This window comes from Maylandia zebra, linkage group LG9 (assembly GCF_041146795.1).
Source record: "Maylandia zebra isolate NMK-2024a linkage group LG9, Mzebra_GT3a, whole genome shotgun sequence".
Classification (NCBI taxonomy): Eukaryota; Metazoa; Chordata; class Actinopteri; order Cichliformes; family Cichlidae; genus Maylandia; species Maylandia zebra.
This window is the reverse complement of record NC_135175.1, coordinates 36,763,338-36,789,324: the sequence shown is the minus strand read 5'-3', so window position 1 is coordinate 36,789,324 and position 25,987 is coordinate 36,763,338. Positions and strand designations below refer to the sequence as shown.

General features: G+C 46.4%; 2 protein-coding genes and 1 pseudogene across 5 annotated transcripts in view; 2 read left to right on the top strand and 1 right to left on the bottom strand.

Annotated features, from left to right (window-relative positions):
• The first annotated feature begins 747 nt into the window (after positions 1-747).
• On the top strand, positions 748-4,050 carry crygn2 (crystallin, gamma N2). Its single transcript, XM_004570754.3, has 5 exons — positions 748-886; positions 1,487-1,578; positions 2,537-2,693; positions 3,004-3,149; positions 3,805-4,050. Exons 1-5 carry the CDS (start codon positions 866-868, stop codon positions 3,938-3,940), a joined length of 552 nt encoding a protein of 183 aa, XP_004570811.1. The 5' UTR covers positions 748-865; the 3' UTR covers positions 3,941-4,050.
• Positions 4,051-9,662: 5,612 nt separating this feature from the next.
• Positions 9,663-17,558, bottom strand: nub1 (negative regulator of ubiquitin-like proteins 1). Of its 3 annotated transcripts, XM_024803742.2 has the most exons (16): positions 17,265-17,558; positions 17,108-17,166; positions 16,735-16,880; positions 15,576-15,743; positions 15,375-15,439; positions 13,744-13,808; positions 13,511-13,678; positions 13,272-13,360; positions 13,074-13,180; positions 12,615-12,801; positions 12,025-12,132; positions 11,790-11,942; positions 11,562-11,708; positions 11,401-11,481; positions 10,635-10,830; positions 9,663-10,103 (listed from the first exon to the last, which is right to left on the bottom strand). In XM_024803742.2, the coding sequence occupies exons 3-16, from the start codon at positions 16,873-16,875 to the stop codon at positions 9,964-9,966; spliced, it is 1,815 nt and encodes a 604-aa protein (XP_024659510.2). In that variant the 5' UTR covers positions 16,876-16,880; positions 17,108-17,166; positions 17,265-17,558; the 3' UTR covers positions 9,663-9,963. The 3 variants fall into 3 exon arrangements, with proteins under 3 accessions (XP_024659510.2, XP_076744756.1, XP_024659511.2); XM_076888641.1 differs by lacking the exon at positions 17,108-17,166; XM_024803743.2 differs by lacking the exons at positions 17,108-17,166; positions 17,265-17,558 and adding an exon at positions 16,980-17,103.
• Positions 17,559-19,210: 1,652 nt separating this feature from the next.
• LOC112429809 (NACHT, LRR and PYD domains-containing protein 12-like) overlaps positions 19,211-25,987 on the top strand; it is a 44,192-nt pseudogene continuing 37,415 nt past the window's right edge. Inside the window, exons 1-6 of the transcript XR_013100263.1 lie at positions 19,211-19,370; positions 20,738-20,876; positions 21,160-21,261; positions 22,790-22,891; positions 24,168-24,409; positions 24,514-25,860. The product of XR_013100263.1 is annotated as an NACHT, LRR and PYD domains-containing protein 12-like (transcript). The remainder of the gene's footprint in view (positions 19,371-20,737; positions 20,877-21,159; positions 21,262-22,789; positions 22,892-24,167; positions 24,410-24,513; positions 25,861-25,987) is intronic.

Below are 25,987 nucleotides of genomic sequence, written 5' to 3'. Positions count from 1 at the left end.
AACAGGAAGCGGAAACACAGGAGACACGAGGAGGATAAAAACCAGAAAAAGAACCACACACAGGAAGTAGAAACCCAAACTGTGGTGGTAAAAGTCACCTGTTCACCTGCTGACAGTAGCTTTACCTCAGCCTGAGGTTCACTGCTGCTGCTGTTGGTGCTCAGAGAGATGAAGACGTCACATCAAAGCAGGACTGAAGCTCAGCTCCTGGAAAAGTTTAAATAGTCAAAGAAAGACTGAACGAAACCTAACAGCTGCATCAGTGCAGGCAGTGTCAGTGACGCAGTATTAGTACTGTACTTTTAGGAATACTTTTACTGCAGTAAAGGATGGCAGTACTTCCTCCTGACCACAGCCTGTTTGTGTAGAAACGTGACGTGTGCAAGATCATTGAGCTGCAAAGCTGCGGCCAAGCACTTTCTATTCACACACACACACACACACACACACTCACACACACACACACTCACACACACACACTCACACACACACACACTCACACACACACACACACACACTCACACACACACACACACACACACACACACACACACACTCACACACACACACTCACACACACACACACACACACACACACACACACTCACACACACACTCACACACACACACACACACACACACACACACACACACACAGCAGAATCAGCAGACAGGTCTGGATGAACTGAAAGCGTCGAGGCAGCAGAAACCTTTGAAGCCGACTCTTTTGTCCGGGGGCCTCGGCCCTCGGCCCGCCGCGCCCCTCGGTCGCCCCCCTTCCGTATAAATTGGGGTGTCCAACTTTTTCTCTGTTACACTGTGTGTGTGGTTGCGGGCCAGGTTGGACGACATCCAGCGGGACAAAATGTCACAGTACTCTGGAAAGGTGAGTGAGACCGACGAGGATCGCTTTGAGCTCTGTTTCAGTCTGAGCTCTGAAGCTGAAGATCAGGCTGCTTAAAATAGTCAATTTTTGAATGGAGTTTGGTGTGAAGCTCTTCACAGCAGCAGGACATTTAGTTTTTAAAGACAAGAACAGAAAAAATAAATCATCATCTGAGTTTCACTTCACATTCATGTGAAACATTAAAACGACAGTTTCTGTTTTTGTTAAAACTTCACTGTTTGCTGTTGATGATGTCACTTTAATAAAGCAGCTGGGGTCATGTTTAAGACCAAACAGACGTCGCTGCACGCTCGATCGTCCTCTAAGCCCAGGATCAGGTTACAGAGCAGTAAAAATACTCAGTTACTTTCCAGCCTAGATTCAGAAATGTCATTCATTGTTATTTATTCGTGTTATTCCATGTTAGAGACATCAAAGACTAACAACCTGGTGAAGGATGGAGATGATTCACATGACAGAGTCATGATAAATTCAGACCTGTGAGACTGGAGGCTTCAGATTACAGCAGGAACTTCGTCCTGTCAATCATTTTTAAATAAAGTTTTATTGAATGAAAGCACGTGACCGTTTGTCCTGCAGATTACTTTTTATGAGGGGAAGTGCTTCACCGGCAGGAAGCTGGAGGTCAGAGGTGACTGTGATAACTTCCAGGACCGCGGCTTCATGAACAGGTAACTTCCTGTTTTCAGGTGTTTGCTTTCTCTTTTTTTCTTTACTGAAGACGTTTGAACCTGAACTGAGTCAGAGCAGATCTTCAGTCGCACCTTCAGTTTCTCTGAGCTCAGAAACCAGAGTCTGACTGATCAGCTGATCAGAGGAAACGTAACAGGTGGTTTTATGTAATACCGCTCTGAGCCACGAGGAGGCGCAGCCTGTCAGTGTAACTGTAAGCAGGTCATGAAGTCATGACAAGTACAACAAATGTCAGAAACTGAGAGACCTGCAGCGCACATCTGGAAACACATGTGTGGAATCGCTGCCCCCTGGTGGTCACATTTATATTCAAACCGTGTGGACGAAACTGTTTCTGCTTTCAGCTTCTGAAATTCAGGCGAGAGCTGATATTTCTGACGAGCCTCTGAATACTGATACGAGGTCAGCTTGTGTTTCAGTAACTCGTTAAGAGTTTTTCTAATGACATCAATGAAAACACAGAAGAACAGAAGCTTTGTGATTTCTGGCCGTACAGGAAGTCTAAACGTTTCCTTTTTAGTGACAAATAGAAACACATATCAAAGATCTGACGTTCTGCAAACTCAAAGATGTGAATTTGATGACCAACAGTTTTCACTAACAGCACAAATTCAGACTGAAGTCCGTCCACACAGAAACCATATTCAGCACTTTTTTTTCTGACCTTATCAAACATTCAGCCACTCTTCATCAGAGGAGAGCACGAGGCCGACATCATCATCATCATGGTCAGGATAAACTGGAGTTCTTGGTGTAAGTGCTTCCTGTTTCCTTCAGCTGATCATCACCTGAACTCCATGACTGCGTCTGAGCAGCAGATGATCGTGCTGGGACGGAGGATGAAAAAGTTCTGACCAGTTAAACCTGCTGATGGTTTCAACATGTGACTGAGCACCTCTGCAGGGTAACATATGGAGCCTGTCTTTGTCTCTTCAGGGTGAACTCGATCCGTGTGGAGAGCGGAGCCTGGATCTGCTACGACCACCCTGACTTCAAGGGCCAGCAGTACATCCTGGAGCACGGCGAGTACCCAGAATTCCAGAGGTGGAACTCCCACAACGACCACATGGGATCCTGCAAACCCATCCGCATGGTGAGCACCTCTGACGGAGTCGTGATTGTTTAAAGAGCACGGATGAGGTGATCTGACAGATCTGAGATTTTACTGCTGTTAGGAAACACAATTTCATCTTCTTTTTAATTCACACTTTTAAAAATGTCAGAGTTTGTTTTTCATGTGTTAGTGAGAGACTGACTCTGTGAGTCTTTTCCACTGAGGGGAAACCATCTTTTCTTGCTTTGGGGTGAAGCACCTTCATCCTGAAGCTACAGCTGCTCCGTCCGGTCTGTGATGTAGGTTTTGTTGTTGGATTCTGACCTAATCGTGTCCGTCTGTCCGGCAGCACGGCGAGCACTACCGCATCGAGCTGTTCGAGGGCTGTAACTTCTCCGGTCAGTGCGTGGACATCTGCGACGACTGCCCCTTCCTGCAGAGCCGCGGCTTCTCCAAGAACTGCATCAACTCTGTGAAGGTCTACGGAGACGGAGCGTGAGTTTCTCCTTTACCAGAAACCTTAACGCTGATGTTCCTACTCCCCAGGGGATAGACTTTGGTGACCTTTAACCTGAGATTAGTATTAGGACAATATTCCTAACATGCTAACAGGAAATATTTATCATTCACATTCAAAGTAAAGGTCGGTTGTTGACATATTCCTGCTCTGCAGAGGATGAACTCTGTAGACTTTATTGCTGCTGGCAGCTTAGACTGTGGGGCTCATTATTTATTATCCCCAGATGATGAAATGTGACACAGTAATGTTCTTGTTCTTGGAAGTTTTGGCTGATGATTGATTTGATTGATTGAGTTCAAACTTTAGCTTTCAGGATTTTTCACGCTCATGTCCCCCTGAGGATGAACCCCACCAGGCTTATCTTATTATTAGACTTCTCACCTGGAGACCAGTAGAACTGTTTTTCATCCTCAGCTTAATTTTTCTATTTAGTGCTAATGTTAGCATGCTAACAACCTAAGGTTGGATGTGTTAGCATGACTTAACATAATAGAAAAAAGTCTAAAGATGTTTTAAAGCGGAATATATTAAACATCATTCTGAATCCTCCTTAACAAAAGTGTGACAGGTTAATAAAAGCATGTTCCTCACTTTAACCCCGCCTCTCTTCCCTCCTTGCTCCACCTCCAGCTGGGTGATGTACGAGGAGCCAAACTTCCGTGGCCGCATGTACATTGTTGAGCGTGGAGACTACTGCAGCCATAACGAGTGGCAGGCCCAGAACCCCAACATCCAGTCCATCCGCAGAGTCGTCAACTACTTCTAAACCCCTCTGACCTCTGACCCCCAACCCTGACCAGCCCCCCTCACCTGTGACTGTAATCATGTACGATAAATAAACTCGGACTAAAATAAGAAAGCAGGTTTTTTATCAAACAGTCTGTGTGTGTGTTGATTTGTGTGGCCACACCGACACCATCACATAAACAGGTTTTCATTCCTGCTGTGACAAAAGAAATTATAATCTGGATTAATACAGATAACAGAAAATATCTGTTTCTGACAGGTGGAGAGTTAATTGAAACTTCTGACAAAGTTTTAAAGATGTATTGTGGTGAATCCCACTGATGATATAAAAGACTCACAAAAATTCATGTATTCATATGATGCACTAAGTGTTAGAGGGTTAGAAGAGTCCAGGACCTTTAAATATGTCTGTGAAGGTTTGCAGTCATCCAGGTCAGAGTAATCTAAGGAGCTTGGCAGAGAATCCCAGAATTTTAAGCCCTATGGGAGTGTCCCTAAGAGGGTCATGGACCCACTACTGACCCTCTTAGGGACACTCCCATAGGGCTTATAAATCTGGACTCTCTACCAGTTGCTCTTAGAACTGAAGACGTTCTCAGATGAGAGGCCAAAAGTCTTCAAGAAACTTAAAGTCCAGATGCTTTTCTCTCCAAGATCCTTAGACTAGGATTTTTCAACCATCAATCATTTAGATATAAGGAGTAACAGGACATGTGAAGGAATAATAAGTTGGTCTAATTATGAGCTGCGTGAATGCATCGATCTTTAAAGCACTTTTTGGCTCTAGGTTATATTCCTGGAGAATTTACATCAAGTTAGTACTCAGAGGCCCCTCCGTGAATCGCTACCTCATCGTGGTGGAAGGTTTGTGTGTCCCAGGGATCCTGTGTTGTTGGGGGGCTTTTGCACTCTGGTAGGGTCTCCTGTGGCAAATCAGTCCTTGGTGAGGGACCAGACAAGAGTGATTCAAAAATCACCAATTAGAAGTAGATCCAGATTGTCTGCACTTAGCATCAGTTCAGAGTACCCGGCCTTCTTGAAGTCCTTGGGTGTGGTGCTTGAGGGTGCTCCACCTCGGGACTCGTCTTACTGGGAGACTTCAACACTCGGGCAATGACAGTGTGACCTGGAGGGGCGTGATTTGGAGGAAAGGAGCGTCTGTTCGTTAGTCGAACCTCGGATACAGGAGGAACTATGCAATTTCCATCCTGGTCGTGGAACACTAGACCAGCTCTCTATCCTGTCAAGGATACCTGAGGGAGCATGGGAAATTGCCCAACCAGTCTGCATGTATTTTGTGGACTTGGAGAAGGCACTCGACCGTGTCCCTCATGGTGTTCTGTAGGAGGTGCTGCGGGAGTATGAGGAGTCTTTGCTACGGGCTATCTGAACCTTACACAACTGCTGCAAGAGCTTGGTCCACATAGCTGGCAATAAGTCAGACTCGCTCCCGGTGGGTTATGGACCCCACCAAGGCTGCACTTTGTCACTGATTCTGTTCATAATCTTTATGGAGGAGTTTGGCCATCCAGGAGGGGCTCATACAGCGCAGGAATATATTAATCAGTATTAGAGTTACAGTGGTTGCAAAAGTATTCGGCCCCCTTGAACTTTCCCACATTACGTCACATTACAGCCACAAACATGAATCAATGTTATTGGAATTCCAGGTGAAAGACCAACACAAAGTGGTGCACACGTGAGAAGTGGAAGGAAAATCATACATGATTCCAACATTTTTTACAAATAAATAACTACAAAGTGGGGTGTGCGTAATTATTCAGCCCCTTTGGTCTGAGTGCAGTCAGTTGCCCATAGACGTTGCCTGATGAGTGCTAATGACTAAATAGAGTGCACCTGTGTGTAATCGAACAAGGCCGAACAAGGAGAGCGCTGATCAGAAATGCAGCCAAGAGGCCCATGGTGACTCTGGACGAGCTGCAGAGATCTACAGCTCAGGTGGGGGAATCTGTCCATAGGACAACTATTAGTCGTGCGCTGCACAAAGTTGGCCTTTATGGAAGAGTGGCAAGAAGAAAGCCATTGTTAACAGAAAACCATAAGAAGTCCCGTTTGCAGTTTGCCACAAGCCATGTAGGGACACAGCAAACATGTGGAAGAAGCTGCTCTGGTCAGATGAGACCAAAATGCAAAACGCTATGTGTGGAAAACTAACACTGCACATCACTCTGAACACACCATCCCCACTGTCAGATATGGTGGTGGCAGCATCATGCTCTGGGGGGGCTTCTCTTCATCTGGGACAGGGAAGCTGGTCAGAGTTGATGGGAAGATGGATGGAGCCAAATACAGGGCAGTCTTGGAAGAAAACCTCTTGGAGTCTGCAAAAGACTTGAGACTGGGGCGGAGCTTCAACTTCCAGCAGGACAACGACCCTAAACATAAAGCCAGGGCAACACTGGGATGGTTTAAAACAAAACATATCCATGTGTTAGACTGGCCCAGTCAAAGTCCAGATCTAAATCCAGTCGAGAATCTGTGGCAAGATCTGAAAACTGCTGTTCACAAACACTGTCCATCTAATCTGACTGAGCTGGAGCTGTTTCAAAGAAGAATGGGCAAAGATTCAGTCTGTAGATGTGCAAAGCTGGTAGAGACAGACCCTGAAAGACTGGCAGCTGGAACTGCAGCAAAAGCTGGTTCTACAAAGTGTTGACTCAGGGGGCTGAATAATTACGCACACCCCACTTTGCAGTTATTTATTTGTAAAACATGTTTGGAATCATCAGTGTTGGGGAGTAACAGAATACATGTACCGCCGTTACGTATTTAAAATACAAAATATGAGTAACTGTATTCCGTTACAGTTACCATTTAAAAAGGTGGTATTCAGAATACAGTTACTTTGTTGAAATAAATGGATTACACTGCAGTACTTTCCTGTTTCATGTTGTCGCGGGCAGTGTTGGTCAAGTTACTTGAAAAAAGTAATCAGTAACTAATTACTGATTACTCCCCCATAAAAATAATCCCGTTACTTTACTGATTACTTATTTTCAAAAGTAATTAATTACTTAGTTACTTAGTTACTTTTTAAAAACACGATTTACAACCTGAAGAGCTGATAAAGTGATAGATCTTTCAGCCCAATTCTACTTTTTCTGCATAATCCATCATACAAAATGTAATCAAATGGAAAAGTCTCTTTTTTTAACTTGTTTTATTAGTTTTAATCTTTTAACTTTTTGCATCAAGCAAAAATTTAATTATATGCAACATTCTCTGACTTGAATAAATTAGTTTAACATTTAAACCTATTTTCTACACATTCCAGCACATAAAATAAAATATTTTTTGTGTTTACACTCACTCTTTCAAACAGATGCAAGTAAAACACAGCAGAAAATAAATAAAGTCAAAGACTCAGCGGTCCTTTTGCTCTATTTTCACCTGTAAAGCAGGAGCAGGGTAGGCGGAGGTTTACCCTGGTGCAGGTGTGCTGCGGTCAGTTGAAGAATCCGCGCGAGTGTCTCTGTGAGTTTCCCATTACGTCGTAGCTACTCGGTGCTTGCTCGGAAGTTTAGGGTTTTTTTTCGCTGTAAAAAGAAGTTTTCTTCCCACGCACAGCGGACACTAATGTTTTTGTCACTTTTTATGGAATCAAACTCAAAGTAAGGTCAGTACTTCCACACTTTAAACGCTGCACGCTCATACTCTCTCCCGCACTCGATATATTATCCATTGTTGATCTGCACACAGCTACTGTCACCAACGTCGCACTTGCTTACGTCACTGTCATGAGACATTCTCGCAAAAAAAATCACGGTTTTAGTAACGCAGTAACGCAGCGTTCCTACGGGAAAGTAACGGTAATCTAATTACCGATTTTGCAATAGTAATCCCTTACTTTACTCGTTACTTGAAAAAAGTAATCAGATTACAGTAACGCGTTACAAGTAACGCGTTACTGCCCATCTCTGGTCGTGGGTCAGGACTGTTTGGGTTTTGTTTGACAGCTACGTTCTGTTGTTCCAGGCGGCAGCGTTACGGTTGCCATGGTTACAGGGCGACGCTCTCTCTCTGCGACTGTGTGTTTCCTGGGTGAGAGAGCGCCTTTTCGTTGTTGTTGTTGTGCTAAGCTAACAGGCAGAATGCTACAAGCATAGCTCTAAAGAATGTAGCATCATGGGCAGTGTAGTCCGTGCTGCAGGGAGAATGGACTGTGTTACGAACTTGTATGTCCGTGTGTTTGTTTGTGCAGGTGCTGTGTTTTTGTCTATGTTAATTTAGCTGTGCCAGGGCCCTGTTCCGATTGGTGTGTGGACTTACTGCCCCGGCGTGATTGGATCCAGCTGGAGGACCCGCCCAATAAAAGGAGGCTGGAGTGCTACAGCGGGAGAGGTCCTCGCATTTCTCCTCATCACCCAGCAGTAGTCCTGTGGTAGCCGCTGGCTGCAGTATACGTGCGAGAATTGTGGAAGTGGAGTGGGTAGGGGTGAGCTGCCGTTTATTTTGATCACCCGTTTTCTCCTGTTTTGAGTTGGTTAAGGAGGTCAGACTCTGTCTTTATTTTGACTTTATTTTGGTGAGGTCAGGGGTGCGGGATTTGTGTAGGTTTGTTTTGTTTATTGTTTTGGCCTTGGCTCACCCTGAAGTGTTGACACTCCCGTTTTGGTTCTCTTTATTCACATTGTAAATAAATCACTTCACATCTAACGGATTTGTTGCGTGTGACTGCTTGGGTCTTGGGGGGGGAAGCGAGTGCCTCGCTCATGTTATGGCCTGGCCCTAGACGGGTCGTAACAACTGCCATACACGTTATGGGTCTGTGAGCGCGAGGAGGGAGAAAAAGGGGAGTGGAAAGGTACGAGTTGTCATCGAGCAGAAACGGGAGCTGGAAGCATGTAAATATAATAATAACCACTGCAGCCAAGAAGAGAGCCTGACGAGCCCAGTTGTAAGTAAGCTATTAAGACTCGACTGTACACCGTGTTCGTGTTTTCCTCCGAAAACAATAAGCTCCGTTGGAGCAGCCTTTCAACGCCTCTCTCTGTCTCTCGCAAGAAAAGTTGACCCACACAACAAAGTAAAGCTATTTTTCGGCTACGAGCCGACAGGGACCCCGCCGTATTAGTCAGAGGTCCCTTTACTACGGTTCGGAGTCGCGGACCTTCAGTAATAGTAATAAATCACACAGCAATAGTACATTCACGTTGTTGTAAAAAGCATGATAATATATTAAGTAATCCAAAGTATTCAGAATACGTTACTGTCATTGAGTAACGTAACGGAATACATTACAGAATACATTTTGGGGCATGTAATCTGTATTCTGTAATGGAATACATTTTAAAAGTAACCTTCCCAACACTGGGAATCATGTATGATTTTCGTTCCACTTCTCACGTGTGCACCACTTTGTGTTGGTCTTTCACCTGGAATTCCAATAACATTGATTCATGTTTGTGGCTGTAATGTGACAAAATGTGGAAAAGTTCAAGGGGGCTGAATACTTTTGTAAGCCACTGTAGCAGCCTTTCCTGCTCAGACTCAGCTTTGTCTCACAGTTCTTCTGGAAGGTTCTGAGGGTTCGAGCCTGAAGTGCAGAGTGAGACTCAGAGTGAAGACTGAGTCTGTTGATGCACCACCCTAACCCCCATGCTACACCTCCTCCACCACCAATCAGCTTCAGTCTCTGTTCTTCTCACTGACCTGGTGTTTTTGCTTTTGTGTTTTTGCTTTTGTGTTTTTGTGTTTTCAGACAGACAGACAGACAGAAACACTTTGTGTCGTCTTTATTGGCTCCATCACAACCAAAGAATCAACAGGAAACCGCTCAGACACAAACTGAGACTCCGCTTTGATCCAACATCACCAACAATGATGTCATTGATGATGTCACTGATTAAACTGATACACCTGTGCGGTTTGAGCGGCAGGACTCTGAATTATTGCTGAACAGATGATCGTCACTGTCTCCACATTGGCACGCCGCTCTGAACTCCCCGACTGCAGGACGATCTGTGTGTGCGCGTGTTTGTTCTACACAGCGACAACACTCGACCCGGCCCGAGCGTGTCACTAGGTGTGGGCGGGCTCACGGTGCAGGTACGCCTTCATGGCAGAGATGAGCTCGCTCTCCTCCTCCAGCGTGAGGTCCAGGTAGTCCTCCTCGTGGGGGGCGATGTCCTCGAGCACCTCGCTCACCAGCTCGCTGTCCTCTGGAGGGTCACACAAGCAGACTTTAGATCATGTGACTTTTTTCTTTTCTGTTTTTGTCTTTAAGGGTTTTTATTGATTCTATTTTAAACATTTAATCTCCGACTGACAGTCTGTGTGAAATCACAACTACACCTCTGAGGTACATTCCTCAGCTCGTCGGGTCACTCAGGCTTTCTATTGGACGATGATGGGTTTCTAAACCACATGACCGTCCTCACTGAAGCCCCATTGGCTGGTTTGGTTAGCATGTTTTCACAGTGCCTGATGAGATGAAGATGAACCTGCTCTAAACGAGTTTCACCCTGTGAGCTCTCAGTTTCAGAGAAAAGCAAAGAGACGTCTGTAAAAGTTTCCATGCTCGTCAGACAAAACGAGTCACAGAGACTGAGGAAGACGAAAGGTCTAATCTGGCAGCTCAGGTCCTTACAAAGGATGAGATCTGCTGAAATCTGCCTCGTTCAAACATCGACACTTCCTGTTCTGTAACTTTGTTTTGTTTATGCTGGATGAACGAAGGGCGGTTCTGTTACCTGGGGAGCTGGAGGCGGAGCTGGGCTCCTCTGAGGATGGTGTGGAGGAGGAGGAGGATGTGGAGGGCGGGGTCAGCAGCTCCGGGGAGAGGACGCCCTGGTTGTCCAACAGCAGCTGTGTCGCTGATTGGACGTCTCCACCTGTCAGTCTGAGCGCCGCTTCAGCCGAATCCCGCTCGAATCCCAAATACAACAGCTGGAGGGACAAAGAGAACAGCTGGAGGAGAACAGCTGGAGGGACAGAAAGAGAACAGCTGGAGGAGAACAGCTGGAGGGACTGGAGGAGAACAGCTGGAGGAGAACAGCTGGAGGGACAGAAAGAGAACAGCTGGAGGAGAACAGCTGGAGGGACAGAAAGAGAACAGCTGGAGGAGAACAGCTGGAGGGACTGGAGGAGAACAGCTGGAGGAGAACAGCTGGAGGGACAGAAAGAGAACAGCTGGAGGGACAGAAAGAGAACAGCTGGAGGAGAGCAGCTTGAGGAGAACAGCTGGAGGAGAACAGCTGGAGGGACAGAAAGAGAACAGCTGGAGGAGAACAGCTGGAGGAGAACAGCTGGAGGGACAGAAAGAGAACAGCTGGAGGAGAACAGCTGGAGGGACAGAAAGAGAACAGCTGGAGGAGAACAGCTGGAGGGACAGAAAGAGAACAGCTGGAGGAGACATAGCTATAGGAGAACAGAGAGAAGCCCCGCCCCCAGCTTTCCTCTGCTCGTCTTGTCACTGTTCAATAAAGTTTGAATGTTGAACGTGACCTCTGAGCGTACCTGCTCCACCATCTCTGGGCTAGCTCCGCCCTCTGTGTTGTTATTGGTCGCCTGGGCATCCTGGCTCGAGTCCAGCAGGATCTGGGGATGGCACAGAGGAGAACATGGAGTCAGTCACGGCTCCACCTGTGAGACCTGTACGAGGAGGCGGGGCCACTGACAGCGTAAGCTCTGTCTACGTTCCCGTCGGCGTGGTGCAGGGCGCGGGCGGCGTCTCTCTGGGAGAACCCCAGCTCCATCAGGGCGGAGATGGCCTCCATCCTCGTCCTCCTCTTCTGTCTCTCCCTCTGCTTCAGCTCCTCCCGCTCCTGATAAATAGAGATAAAACTTTATTAAACACTCAAACGGGACGACGACAGGCGGTGAACTGACTTCCTGTCAGGTGTTACCTGTCGGCGGGTGCTGATGTGGATGGCGGCCTCCTGCAGGTCGCCCCGGGAGGCTCTGAGGCCGAGCCGAGCTTCTCTCTCGCTGAAGCCCAGCGCCATCAGCTGAGCCATCTTCTCCGAGTCGGGACGCAGGCGCGCGTACAGAGACTCCACCTGACACACACAGCAGCTCAGTGAGCCACTCACACACAGCTGGATTATTGTGGACTGTCACTCATGCTAAGCCGAGTCTCACCCTGGAGAGCTGCAGCCGCGCCTCAGAGTCGCTTCCTTCGATGTAGGAGAGGAGGCTCTGCAGGAGGTACAGACGCAGGAACAGCACCTCCTCTCTGCCCGTGTTACCCTGGCAACACACACATTAAGTCAATGACAGGCTGAAGGTTACAGATTCACTGCAATAACTTAAGCATAGCTCATCAGCATGTGTTACCATGGTGATACATCCCAGTAAGAAGTAAACAGTGGACATCTGCAGTGAGACTGTTCAGCTTCACATTGTTTACAACATTAACATTAAAACTTTATTTACACAGGTCGTCCCACTGAGACTCAATGTGTCACATACATGCTCACTCTCAGCATCGTCTAAGAAGCTGACCAATCAGAGTGCAGCCTGTCTTCACCTCCACTCAGCCTGCTCAAACCTGATTGGTCAATGATTCTCAGACTACAGGAAATGGACTACAAATATGGACTACAAATACAAACCAGAAAGTTTATTCCCTCATGTTGGTCACAAACATGAACACGTTCCCTGATGATGGTTTCACCCTCAGCATCAACACACAGTGTGTGTGTGTGTGTGTGTGTGTGAGAGAGTCTGACCTTGATCATCAGCAGTCTCTCCTGCTGTTCTCCGTAGCAACGCAGGAAACAGTCCTCGGCTCTCTGCAGGCGGCTCCGCCCATCCTCCAGGCAGGACAGCGCCTCCAGAGCGCGGTAACACCACACGATGTCCAGCTGCAGCACGGCGTAGTTATCCACGGAGCTGAGCAGCGCCGAGCCGCACTTCCTGCACGCACGCACACACACACACACACACAGGACTTTAACCCTCATTAATGACACACAGCACGCTGGATGTGCTGGAAAACCTCCTCACTCTGGAGGTTTATTTTGAAAAGCTGGTGCACGTTGCGCTCACACACAGGGACTTCCTGTCTCATGAACACAGTTTCAGACGTTTACAGTGGCGGTGGATGAAGAGTCTCTGATCTCAGGCTGAAGGCTGATAAACTCGTGGTGAGCTGTGACGCGGCTCAGAGCCAATCAGCTCGCTCGTACCTGAACTGCTGGTCGGCCTGCAGCAGGTGACACAGAGCGTTATCGTGCTGCTTCCTCTTCATCAGAGCGCGACCTTTCTCATGGAAGCCCATGGCCAGGATCAGAGCCTGCACACACACACACACACACACACACAGAGGTTACACAGCAGCGCCCCCTGGTGCCGACCTCCACACTGCGTCCTATCTCAAACTCCACCTTCTTCTCCGTGGGGGGAATCTTCAGAGGGTTTCCTTTCTGGTCGGCGATCTCCAGGAACGGTGTGGTGTGTGGGTCCTCGCTGCCGTCTGATGGAGAGGAGCAGACATTTAAAAACAAACAGCTGTGCCCCTCCCACTGCCACGCCCACATGGTCACCTGTTAGCCTGGGACACCACCCTGCTGTGGTCACCTGTGGGCTGAGCAAAGGTGTGTTGGAGGCGTGGTTGTTTCCTCACCTCTCTCTGACAGGATCTGGAAGCCTTTCTGGGTCCTCTGGACGCTCTCCTCCTGGCTCCTCCTCTCCTCCTCCTCCTCCGTCAGCTGCTGCTTCAGCTCGCCGTCGCTCACCCTCAGCACCATCACCTTGCTGTGGTTCTTCACGCCCTGCTCGTCCAGACGCCGCTCTGCACACACACACACGCTCAGCTCTGACAGATCACATGACTACTGCAGCTGTGAGGTCACTGACCTGCAGACAGAGTCCTCCCACTCAGGATCAGCTTGATGCTCCTGAGGCCGTGCTCCTCAGCGACCCTGCACACACACACACACACTTTACTACAGTATTGAATGGAGAACTGGTTCTTCTGCTTCCCAGTTTTCCAGCTGCTTGGAATCATTTGTCCTGTTGATCCCACTTCTTGTCCTCACACTACGATCAGCTGATTCCAGCTTGGATGTCAGAGGAGGAAAATAGTGACCATGTGTGTCCAAATGCATTTTTTATTGCACAAAAGAAGAAGATGAATGTAAATGTAAATAAGTGAAACGTGCATCCAGGACAGAAACACTCACAGTGCTGCTAACACAACCTCACTTCTTTACATCTGCACTGACAGCATGCTAACGCTAAGCTAGCCCAGAGTGAAAGCTGAGCGTGTGCAGACTCCACCCCTCGGCTCAGCAGCCAGAGCCTGAACTTCAACAGGTAACAAACTGATGAGCAGTCAGGCTGCAGCCTCGTTACTACCTGTTCCTGTTTCTACAGTCGAATCACCGTGGCAACCATTTTTTGTGTGTCTTCATCTTTGATTTGTGCGGTCAGCTTTGTGCTATGTTGGAGGTGTGTGTCCTCATTACAGGTGTGTTGGTGCCTCAGGTTTAAACAGTGATTATGAGACAGTGAGCTGCAGCTGTTTTACAGGGTAACATGAAAGTAATGCAACGAGTAGTGTAACTAGTTACCTTTTCCCAGGAGTAATTAAGTACTGCATTACTTTTACACCACGTTCCAAATTATTAATAAAATTGTATTTAAGTGTCACAAAGATTAAATGTGTTGTTTTTCAATCAAACTCATGGTTGGCATTGTGTCTCAGAGCTGTTTGGATCACCGACATCAGCCTCAGACACCTGCGATCATTCCTTTTCTACTGAAGAAGCATGCGCCACATTATTAAGCACACCACCACTTACAAGCAACATGGGAAAGAAAAAGGCTCTCTCTGCTGAAGAGTGTGAAACAGTTGAATGCCTTGGACACATAATGAAAACCTTTCATATTTCATCCATCCATCCATTCACTTCCGCTTATCCTTTTCAGGGTCGCGGGGGGCGCTGGAGCCTATCCCAGCTGTCACAGGGCGAGAGGCAGGGTACACCCTGGACAGGTCGCCAGTCTGTCGCAGGGCCAACACACAGGGACAGACAACCATTCACACTCACATTCACTCCCACATTCACAGCTAGTGGCAATTTGGATTATCCAATTAACCTATCCCCACAAGCTGCATGTCTTTGGACGGTGGGAGGAAGCCGGAGTACCCGGAGAGAACCCACGCAAACACGGGGAGAACATGCAAACTCCACACAGAAAGACCCCGGCCTGATGGTGGAATTGAACTCAGGACCTTCTTGCTGCGCGGCAACAGTGCTGACCACCGTGCTTAGTAAACATAATTAATGTAATTAATATGTATCAGTGTGACGTCTTTATTGTTGCTTAGCGATGGAGGTGACTCTCACATCGCAGCCAATGGCAATCGATGAACATCTGAATCAATTAGAGATATCAATAATAGAATCTGATTGGCTAAAATCTTATCAGTTTCCATAGCCACACACACACACACACACTCAGCCTGCGATGTAATCGAGTACCTGTCCACCACCTGCTGCGCCGACACGTCCAGCCTCGTCTCCAGGTACGTCCTGACCTTTGGATCCTGGAAGCAAACACTGAGGTCATTCTCCTCCGTCACAGGAGACCAAAGCATTGTGGGTCGGTGTGTGTCATGTGATGAGTGTGTGGCGTGAGGTACACCGTCAGGTAGCTTCCTCTGTCCTCGCCGCCTTCGTTACCTTCTTGGCGTCTCGCGGCAGCAGCAGCTCCAGCGTCGCCACGCTCGTCTCCCTGAACGTTTGGTTTCCTCTGCCTCGCTTCACCGCCTGAGCTCGGATCGACTCCAGAGCGCCCCCTACCTCTGACATGGGCAGGCGCAGCAGGGGGGCGTAGCGCTCCGCCAGCTCCTGATGGAAGAAGAACAGCACTGAGCGCGCTCAGAACAGAATCCAACGGCGCTGCACATGGGCTGAACTTTGCTGTGACGCTGAGACAAAAACCTCACTGATGCTTGAATCTCAGTGAAACAGAATCAGTCAGTCCTCATCCAGGGGCGATTTTAGCCCCTTTTTGGGGGCGCTTCCCCCAAACCCGCCTGGGTGCTTCAGCAGCCCCAAAGATTTCTGTTTTTGACAATATTGGCTGTTTGTGTGACACTACTAAAAATATAAAAAGCATGCAGTACTTAATTGACAACATTTAACAACAAAAGTATAGATAGCCCCTCCCCCTGCACAGAGGGACAAAAGGACCCCCTGATGATCCTCTAATCGCCTGAGCCAAGGTGTGAAACTGGGTGTGGGTCCCAATCAGCCAGAGTTTCGGGTGAGTTCATTGTGAAACCTGGTCCCACCCTATCATGTGACTTCCTGAGGTCAGATGGCCCAGGATGTGAGTGGGCGTTAAGGTGTCTGGGAAGGGATCTCAAAACTGGGAGGAACAGGGGCTTAAATGCACCAAGGAGACAGTCAGAGACAACTCGGGACAACTGGAGACATTTAAGGATGCAGGGACTGACAGAGACGGGGAAGACGTCTCATCGTGACGAGTAAAGTGTATCTTGGCTGGATGGGCAGCTCTCTGCATGCTCAGCACCCCAAAGGTCTGATCCTAGAAGCGCCCTGCTCTCATGTGTTTCCTCTATAATCTGTTTCACTGGGTCAGTAAGTTGTTTAACTGAGGTTTCCTCTGACAGGAAAGAAAAACTGAACTCTTTAATGATGGTTTTATTTTTTTTGTTTTAGCAGATTTATTATTTTATTGGATTCATGTGAATGATTAATTTGTTAAACAGCGTCACAAAGTGACCTTCATAGACCTGGCTGAACGTTATATCCTCATACTTTGATCTCAGTAGGAAGGTGTGTGTGGCCACGCCTCCTCAGGCGGGTCACCCACCTGCATGTGCTGCTGGCCCTGCTGCTGGCCCTGCTGCTGGCCTGGCTGCTGGCCCTGCTCGGTGTACGGCGGGTTCCACAGCTGGATCTTCTCCTGCTTCAGGAGGTTCTTCAGCTTGGCCTCCAAGTTCTGCTCCGCCATCGTCTCTGAGAGGATACAAGATAAAAACTGTGACGTCAGCATCTCAGGTCCACGAAGACCTTTTTAAAACCCCTGGACCGGGTCAGAGGACAGCAGCTGCTCACATCTGGAAGCGTTTCAGTGAAGCTCCGCCCCCTGATGGTGGCCAGCGATCACTACAGGAAGTGCAGCTGTAATAATCTGTTTCCTGACTTTGAGTTAAAGCTGAGGTTAGTCATCATAAATCACTCACTCCTGTCACACACAGCTCCAGCTGCATGAAGGGAAATGTAGGATCCACACAGCAGCCTCCTTGTATAAAGTCCAGAGGTCAAACGACAGTTCAAAGGTCAAACTACAGTTCAGAGGTCAAACTAAAGTTCAGAGGTCTCGGTGACTTCAGCACAAACCTGTGGTGTGTCTTCAGCTGCTCCAAACTCTGCTCCCGGCGGATTTACGACACAACAGCCTCAAACACGACACTTAATCAGAGAAATGACGCCACCGGGCTGACGTCAGCAGCTAACAGCTGCAGGTGAGCACAGCTGCTCTGACAGGTAGCTCACTGTCACAGGACCCGACGGCGACCAGCAGCTCGATCCGAGAGCCGGTAAAACTGCGGTAAAGCTCCGCGGCGGCAGCTGTCTGCTGTTGTTTACGCGAACCAGGCTTTTCTGGGAGGGAGGCGAGCGCTCACTCTGCGCATGCTCCAGGATCAGCTGATCGCTCCAACGACGTCTGCCGAACACAGGCCGACGCTCCAGGACCACGTCACAGCAGACACGAGTCTTCACGAATATAGACGATCTTTGATCCTGCCGTACGGCTGCCCACGAGGGTCAAAACGAACAAACGCTACCTTAATGACACAAAGGGAAATGTATTAAAAATGTAAATACTAGTAAGTGCAGCAAAAGATATTTTGTTTGAAATGTATTGAAAATAAAATAAATAAGCAAATGATAAAAAAGAAAACCAGAAAATATAACAGTGAGTGATGCAACATGTTAGAAAAGGCAAAATAATATAATTCAAAATAAAGTAAGACCGATTTTAAAGCTAAGACAACCCAGCAGGATCAAATTCAATCATAAATAATAAAAAACAATTTAAAAAAGTATAAGAACACTAACAGAGCCAAATCCAAAATCTGCGGTTATACATTTATTCTATCTCTGTGTTTGTTCTTTCCATTTGTTTTCTACATACTGTTTCTTAATAAAGTTTAATATTTGAAAAAAACCCCAAAAAACCAAAAACCATCCAAACAGCGGTGGCTTTCTGAAACATCGGATATGTATTGGATTCAGCACCACATGCGAAAGTGACCCCAATCGGATTTGAAAATATCGCATTTGTGCCGTTCACACTTTCACACCATGATCGGATATGAGTCGCATAGGGTCAAAAAAATCGGATTTGATGCGCTTTCGCCTGCAGTGTGAACGTAGCCTAAGTTGTAGTGATGGGATTTCCGGCTCTTTGTAGAGAACCGGCTCTTTCAGCTCCGAACCGGCTCTTCAGGTTGTTTTGTTGCTTTAATTGATTTATTATTAACAATAATATAAAATTATGCACAAAAGGAATTACTAAAGTAAAAAAAAAAGTGGTTTTATTTATATATGTTTATATGTAAATATATGTGGTGGCCCCTAGAGACAAAACACGTACAAACTCCAAAACACATTTCTAGCGTTAACTGAACTTCAAAACAGAGCTACCTAGATCATTTAAATTACACAATTGAAAGCATGTGTGTGTTGTTTGTGTATTAGTGTGTGAATGTGTGTGTGAATGGGTGGATGACTGGATGTGTAAAGCGCCTTGGGGTCTTTAGGGACTAGTAAAGCGCTATACAAATACAGGCCATTTACCATATTTATACACAAGCACTCATATATATTCAAGTAATTCAAAAAAATGTTCATTTAAGGGCCACAGAATATTTCTTTTTTTTTGGGGGGGGGGGGCAGTGAAATACATTCTTTAAAGGGTTGCTTATTTCAATTACAAATCTAAAAGGGGAGGAATGTAATGGAGTGAATTGATGCCACCCAGTGGTAAGATACAGAAGTGCCTGTTACAGAGCTAGTTCTTGGTTGACCAACACATAACAAAAAAGGGTAGCTTGTGCACCGCTAACAAAGCAACAAGTTAGTGTGTGATGTCCTGCTGTTCAATAAAGCACCTATCCACGTCCTCCTGATCTTTTCAAAGAGCCTAATCCAGAATATCACAATAAGAAAACAATTTCTTTTCAGTAAAGTGGTTTAAAAAGTGTTTGCAGAGAGTCGGGGAAGCCTCTCAGAACATCAGGGCGAGATTTATCCACTGAGTGAATGGGTTAAATGCATAATTTACCTACAGGGGATTAATAAAGTATACACAAAAAACAAGATAAAAACTTTAAGTCTTAAGTTAAAAACTACAAGTCCCAGCATCCTTTGTGTTTAGGGCGGAGAAGTGAAAGTGTTGATCCTCAGAGCAGCAGGAGGAGGAAGGTGGAGCTGCGGCAGGTGAGTGTTAACGTGAATGTTTCTTCTTATGACATAAAATAATTCCACGCTGTTCGTGTTTGTGGGTGAAACGTGAGGCCGGTGGGCTCCTCTCAGCACTTTCCGTCCACTCCGTTGATTTCCTGTAAGTAGAGAGGAAGTGAAGCGAAGTGCGCAGTTTAGCTGAGCCTCCGTTTAGTGTGAGAGAGCAGGAGGAGAGTGAGAGCTGTGCTGAGGCAGCTGAGTGTAAACACCGCTCTGACATTACTGTGTCTCTGTGGCGGGAACAACAGGCTCCGTCAGTGGAGGCAAAAATAATCAGACTTTGGTTTTTCAAAGGAAACTACTTTATGTCGGAAGAGGCCGCGCGCTCATTGGATAACGACCTGTCAATCTGAAGTTATTAGCCAATTAGCGCGCAGGTTCACAGTAAGACCCGCCCCTATCACGGCATTTTTAAAAACTAAAATGGCGACAGAAACTCCGTCAGAGGAGTTCAGGCTGATTTTATGAAAGTGCGACGTTTGAGCCACTTCCTGTTCTCAGTCCCGGCGTCCTGATCACCGAGGTTTCTGTTGCTCTGATATCTGATATTGATTATATCGGTAAACAGGCTGCAGGCAGAAACATCAGGTCTGATCTGAAAATCCCTTCAGAAACAAACTTTAAGAGTTTTATGTCCGTGTGAGGCCGCACGCTGATTGGATAACCACCTGTCAGTCTCAGGGTATTAGCCAATGAGCGCTTAGATTCACAGTAAGACCTTATCACGTCATTCTTTTAAACTAACACATCGACAGTAAAACTGTAACGTGTCCTGTGATCTATAAACACTCTGTGATGAATAATCTGAAGTCATTTTGAGCCTGACAGTAGTTTCCTGTCACAGAGCAGAAGCTGCAGGCAGTTTTTGGCACCTTTATATTTAATTTATTCCAAAATAAATCAATAAAGGTAGAAAAGAACTCAGTGACATTAAAATCTATTTTAAAGACAGATGTGACCAAGTGCAACAAATATAAGATGAGATGTTTACAGATATTTGAAGTATTGATCACATGTAGAACACAGAGCAGGTCCAATAACAGAGTCATCCTGCTCACAAACAGCACTTTGGTTTCATGAGCTCACTTCCTGCAGTGATCCTCAGCTTCTCTCCAAAGGAGCCGTAACATGTGGGCTCCTCACCATGATGATGATCCAAACACACTGAGTTCCTTCATCATCATGTACTTATTAAATAATGTGATGGTTTTGGTGTTTTTAAAGACTTTGAGCCTCTAAACTAACTGGTTTGGACTTTAGGGCCAAAGCTCCAACATTAGAAAGCCGTCAGTGTGATGCTTCCAGTACAACAGCACCTCTGAGTGTGTGTGTTTACCTCTCAGACTAACTCCACCCTGACATCAAGAAGATGGAGGAAGAGGACGGAGCAGCATCTGCAGCATCCAGCTGTGTGTCTGTGAGGAGTGACTGGTCCAAAGAAAGAGTTCCTCCAAACTTCAGTCATGGAGCTCAGCTGACCATGTAAGAGAGCTGCTAAAGCCATAGAAGTTATGATGTAGACTGGAATAATCTGACATGTTGTTCACAGCAGAAATGTGTCTGATCAGATCAATAATCCGTGTTTGTGCTGATTTGTGGCGGCTGCAGCCATGTTGGTACCAACAGAACAATCAGCTGTTTGTGATGATGTCACATTTCTGTAAAGGAGCTCACAGTCTGATAGAAATCTGTGAGTGATGGACGATCAGCTGTTTATATGGTGTTCATGTCAGAATCTATCAGTAACTGATGTTTGTGTTTGCAGGGGTCAGAGGTCACAGTCTCCAGCATCCAGCTGTGTGTCTGTGAGGAGTGACTGGTCCAAAGACAGACCTCCACACTTCAGTCATGAACCTACACCAACAATGTAAGGAAGCTATTATTCTGACTGTGTTTAGATCCTGTAATCCAGGAGAATCGAGTCTGCTGGCTTCATGATCCTGTCAGCATGTGTGGCAGAGAAGGACCCAAATTCAAGGCTCAGGAAACACGATGGAAAACTCAAACACAGCTTTATTACTGAAATCCTGAAAATTAATCAAACATGAGCCAGACTGAAAGTATCATGAGGAGGAACACAACAAAGAACCGATAGAGACTGATTAGCACACACGGGATGATGAGGGAACAGAGCTGAAACTAATGAGACAGGGGAAGCAAAACTGAACACAGTGCACACAGGATGAGAGAATGTCAAAATAAAACAGGAAATGACTGACACTGACTAAAGCTGTGTCCCAAAACATCGGCTGCATCCTCCGGAGGCCGCGTTTGAAGGCCGACTACGTCACAGCCAGGCGACAAAGGCTGTCCCAATCCGTCGACTCCTTCAAATGCGTCCTTCACTGAAGGATGGGTCGGGTGTGTCCTTCGTGGCCCACCATATCCCAGAATTCATAGCGCGGCCCAGCCAATTCCAGTTTCCAACAGTGGCGGCAGCTACTTAATTTTTAATATTACTCTTATTAATCTTAGTGGGTCACAAAATCAAGTTTTCAGATATTTTCAGGCAGGAACAGGAATCCAACCCATCAGCTAAGCAAACAGGGAGCGAACGACACAGAATCACCACAGGGACGTAAATAAAACTCTAACCAGAAGACGACATGATGCAGACATGATGATCCAACAACAGGCATACAAAACCCAAACATGCCCAAACTCAGAACCATCAGCACCTGATTTGACCTCGAGGAAGAGGTCAGAGTAACGTGGTAATTAGACCCTACAGGTCTGTATGTTGGCAGTAAGGAACAGAGTCTTAAACAGCTCTATAGTGTTATTATCAGTTTGACCTCCAGATCAACCTGTGACCTCTTGGTCTCTTCTTCCCTCTCCGTGTTCACTCGTCTCTCTGTGTTTAACCAGCAGTTATTATTAACCTCTGTCTCTCTTCCACAGCATGTCTTTATCCTGCCGCCCTCCTCTCACATGGCCCCGCCCCTCCCTGAGCCTGGTTCTGCTGGAGGTTTCTTCCTGTTAAAAGGGAGTTTTTCTTTCCCGCTGTCGCCAAAGTGCTGCTCATAGGGGGTCATGTGATTGTTGGGTTTTTCTCTGTATGTGTTATTGTAGCATCTCCCTATGAAGCGCCTTGAGGCGACTGCTGTTGTGATCTAATGCTGTATAAATAAAACTGAATTGAACTGAAACTGAAGGAGAGGTCAGAGGTCAAATGTGACATGACATTTTAACATGTACATGTTGCTTTCTGTACTAACGTGCAGACAGAAGGACACAAAGTCATATCCTCCTTGTTTTCCTGTGAACGTCTCTGCAGCTGTTTGTAATCTAATCTCAGATTACTGACACAAACCATCACATTATCCAGTTTGTGTGTTTAGAGTTACTTCAAAGATTTTAACCAGAGAATTTATCAGTAATTGATGTGTTTGCAGGGGTCAGAGGTCACAGTCTCCAGCATCCAGCTGTGTGTCTGTGAGGAGTGACTGGTCCAAAGAAAGACCTCCAAACTTCAGTCAAGGAGCTCAGCTGACCATGTAAGAGAGCTGCTGACTGTAATTCTACCAGTGACATCATAGTTTATTCCTGTTATTTATTTATTTATTTTTTGGCCTGTCCCGTTTGGCTCTGTTGCATCAGAATTGTTGTCTAAAGGCAAAGAAAGATGCCCAACGGATTTACTTTACCAAACTGACCATCCCAGCCTTGCCGTAATGGTCCATTTGATTCACCTTTTATTGTTTATTTTATTTTCACTTGCTGAATACGGGACAGACTTGACTGGAGGAAAGAAAGAGAAAGAGCTGAGAAGAGGGACGGGGGAGAAAGGCAAAAGACAAAAACCAACAGAACGGGCAGAAAAAGAAAAAGCATCTATGGATCACCTGGATCACCTGCTGAGAAAGAAAAAAGAAAACAAGCAGAAGAGAACGAGAGTAATAGAATAAACAACATCATAGTTTATTCCTAATGGTGGTCTGTGTACGATAATGCTAGTTTTTAATAAATTGTGTGTTTGTGACATTTGTCAAACACTCGGTGAAGACTCAAACACAGACTCACATGCAAAAAGCAAATCTTTATTTATGCCTGTTTCACAGTCTAGAGTTTAAAAGTAGAGTTTGTCCCAGTCCAGCCCTGGCTGCACACGTCTTCTTTACAAACATCTGCACATAGAAAATCTGGATCATGGCAGTGAATGAACACGTTTCTGTCATTTGTTTCATTGGCTGCTTTTTCTGCCTGTGTTCATGTGATTCATGTCTAACACATGAACAGGTTTGTAATCAAACATCACATCATCAGGAGGCATCAAGAAACAAAGTTACTGCTGGAGGCTGAACTCAATTTGGTGGCAATGTTCAGAAATCTCACTCAGATCATTTCAAAGCTTTTACTTCTTCTTCACTTCTGTAAAATAAGAGAAAGAAAATCAGAACCCAGAAGTTCACTTCCTGCTGACTGAACTCTTTCAAAATAAAGCTGAAAGCTCTGAATGTGACACCGCTGCTCGTCCACAGTTTTTAGAGGAGGTCAAAGGTCAGTTCAAAGTGATGGATCCCAATCTTCCAGTACATCCAGTGAAGGACATAATCAGCTCTGTGATGAAGGCTTTTGCTGTGGAGTTTGTAGGCTGATCACTCTGTGTTTAATAAGACAGGAACAGCAAAGGAAGCTTGAACTGAACTCAAACACAAGTTTGTCCACTTTGACTTTTCTCTGTGACCATCAGAGCTTCTGCACAGTGTCATCAAATCTGCATGTTTGTCACTGACAGTCGATGATTTTAGTGATAAAGAAATGTGTTCACAGAGGGAGGAAGAGGAAGAGGAGCGGTGTCTGTGAGGAGGAGCAGCTGTCCAGCTGTGCTTTGTGTCAGGACGTCCTGAAGGATCCAGTCTCTACCAGCTGTGGACACTGGTTCTGCAGACAGTGCATCTCCTCATACTGGGACCAGTCTGCTTCATCAGGAGACTGGTCCTGTCCCCAGTGTGGAAAAAGATCCAGAACCAGAGCTGGACTGCAGACAGCCAGTCAGAGCAGCTGTGTACAAAGTAAGACTGAACATCTGTCTGCTGATGGACTCATTTCTGAAAACTGGACTTCTTGTTGTTGTTCAGACATTGAAGAGTTTTCTTTCTGTTTTTCTTTCTGTCAGCAGATGTTGGTCTGCAGGAGGTTTTAGATGAACATAAGATCAGTCTGAGGAGGAGATGTGAACGTGTGACTGAAGGAAGTGATGAAACAGGAAGTAGAACCCTCCTCAACACCATCTACACTGAGCTCTACATCACAGAGGGACAGAGTGAAGAGGTTCATACCCAACATGAGGTGAGGCAGCTGGAGACAGCTTCCAAGATGGACGCCCTCCATGACGCTCCAATCAGGTGCCAGGACATCTTTAAAGCCTTACCTGACCAACAGAGACCGATCAGAGTGGTTCTGACCAACGGCGTGGCTGGTGTTGGAAAAACCTTCTCAGTGCAGAAGTTCACTCTGGACTGGGCAGAGGGCTTGGAGAACCAACATGTCAGTGTGGTGGTTCTGCTTTCATTCAGGGAGCTGAACCTGATCAGAGATGAGCAGTACAGTCTTCTGGAGCTGCTCCATGTTTTCCATCCAACATTACAGAAGGTCTCAGCAGAGAAGCTGGCTGTCTCTCAGCTTCTGTTCATCTTTGACGGCCTGGATGAAAGCAGACTTTCATTGGATTTCACCAACAGGAAGCTGCTGTCTGATGTCACACAGAAGTCATCAGTCAGCCAGCTGCTGACAAACCTCATCCAGGGGAATCTGCTTCCCTCGGCTCTCGTCTGGATAACTTCCCGACCCGCAGCAGCCAATCAGATCCCTCCTACATGTGTTGACAGGTTAACAGAAGTACGAGGCTTCACTGACGCCCAGAAGGAGGAGTACTTCAGGAAGAGATTCAGTGATGAAGAGCTGTCCAGCAGAATCATCTCCCACATGAAGACATCCAGGAGCCTCCACATCATGTGTAGAATCCCAGTCTTCTGCTGGATCACTGCTACAGTTCTGGAGCACATGTTGATTACAGAGCAGAGAGGAGAGCTGCCCAAGACCCTGACTGACATGTACTCACACTTCCTGCTGGTTCAGAATAAGAGGAAGAAGAACAAGTACCATGAGGGACATGAGACGAGTCCACAGGAGCTGACGGAGGCTGACAGGGAAGTTCTTCTGAAGCTGGGGATGCTGGCGTTTGAACATCTGGAGAAAGGAAACATCATGTTCTACCAAGAAGACCTGGAGCAGTGTGGTCTGGATGTGACAGAGGCCTCGGTGTACTCAGGAGTTTGTACAGAGATCTTCAAAAGAGAGTGTGTGATCTTCCAGAAACCAGTCTACTGCTTTGTTCATCTGAGCATTCAGGAGTTTCTGGCTGCAGTCTACATGTTCCACTGTCTCACCAGCAGGAAGACAGAGGTGTTGGAGGACTTTTTGAGCATAGACTGGAATGAGGAGGAGTATGTTTATGATGCAGGCAATTCTTGGAATGAGCTGAATAACTTAGAGTTCGGTGGTGTTTTTGATTTTGATGGGTTTGGTCGTAGAAATGGAAGAAATTTCAAATCTCTGGATTATTTCCTGAGCAGAGCCATGGAGAAATC

Coding starts and splice junctions, on each gene's coding strand:
- crygn2 (XM_004570754.3), top strand. CDS start 866: ATGTCACAGTACTCTGGAAAG. Junction 887..1,486: donor TGTCACAGTACTCTGGAAAG/GTGAGTGAGACC, acceptor TTTGTCCTGCAG/ATTACTTTTTATGAGGGGAA. Junction 3,150..3,804: donor AAGGTCTACGGAGACGGAGC/GTGAGTTTCTCC, acceptor CTCCACCTCCAG/CTGGGTGATGTACGAGGAGC.
- nub1 (XM_024803742.2), bottom strand. CDS start 16,875: ATGGCGGAGCAGAACTTGGAGGCCAAGCTGAAGAACCTCCTGAAGCAG. Junction 15,744..16,734: donor AGGGCCAGCAGCACATGCAG/GTGGGTGACCCG, acceptor TTCTTCCATCAG/GAGCTGGCGGAGCGCTACGC. Junction 11,709..11,789: donor ACATCAGCACCCGCCGACAG/GTAACACCTGAC, acceptor TCTATTTATCAG/GAGCGGGAGGAGCTGAAGCA.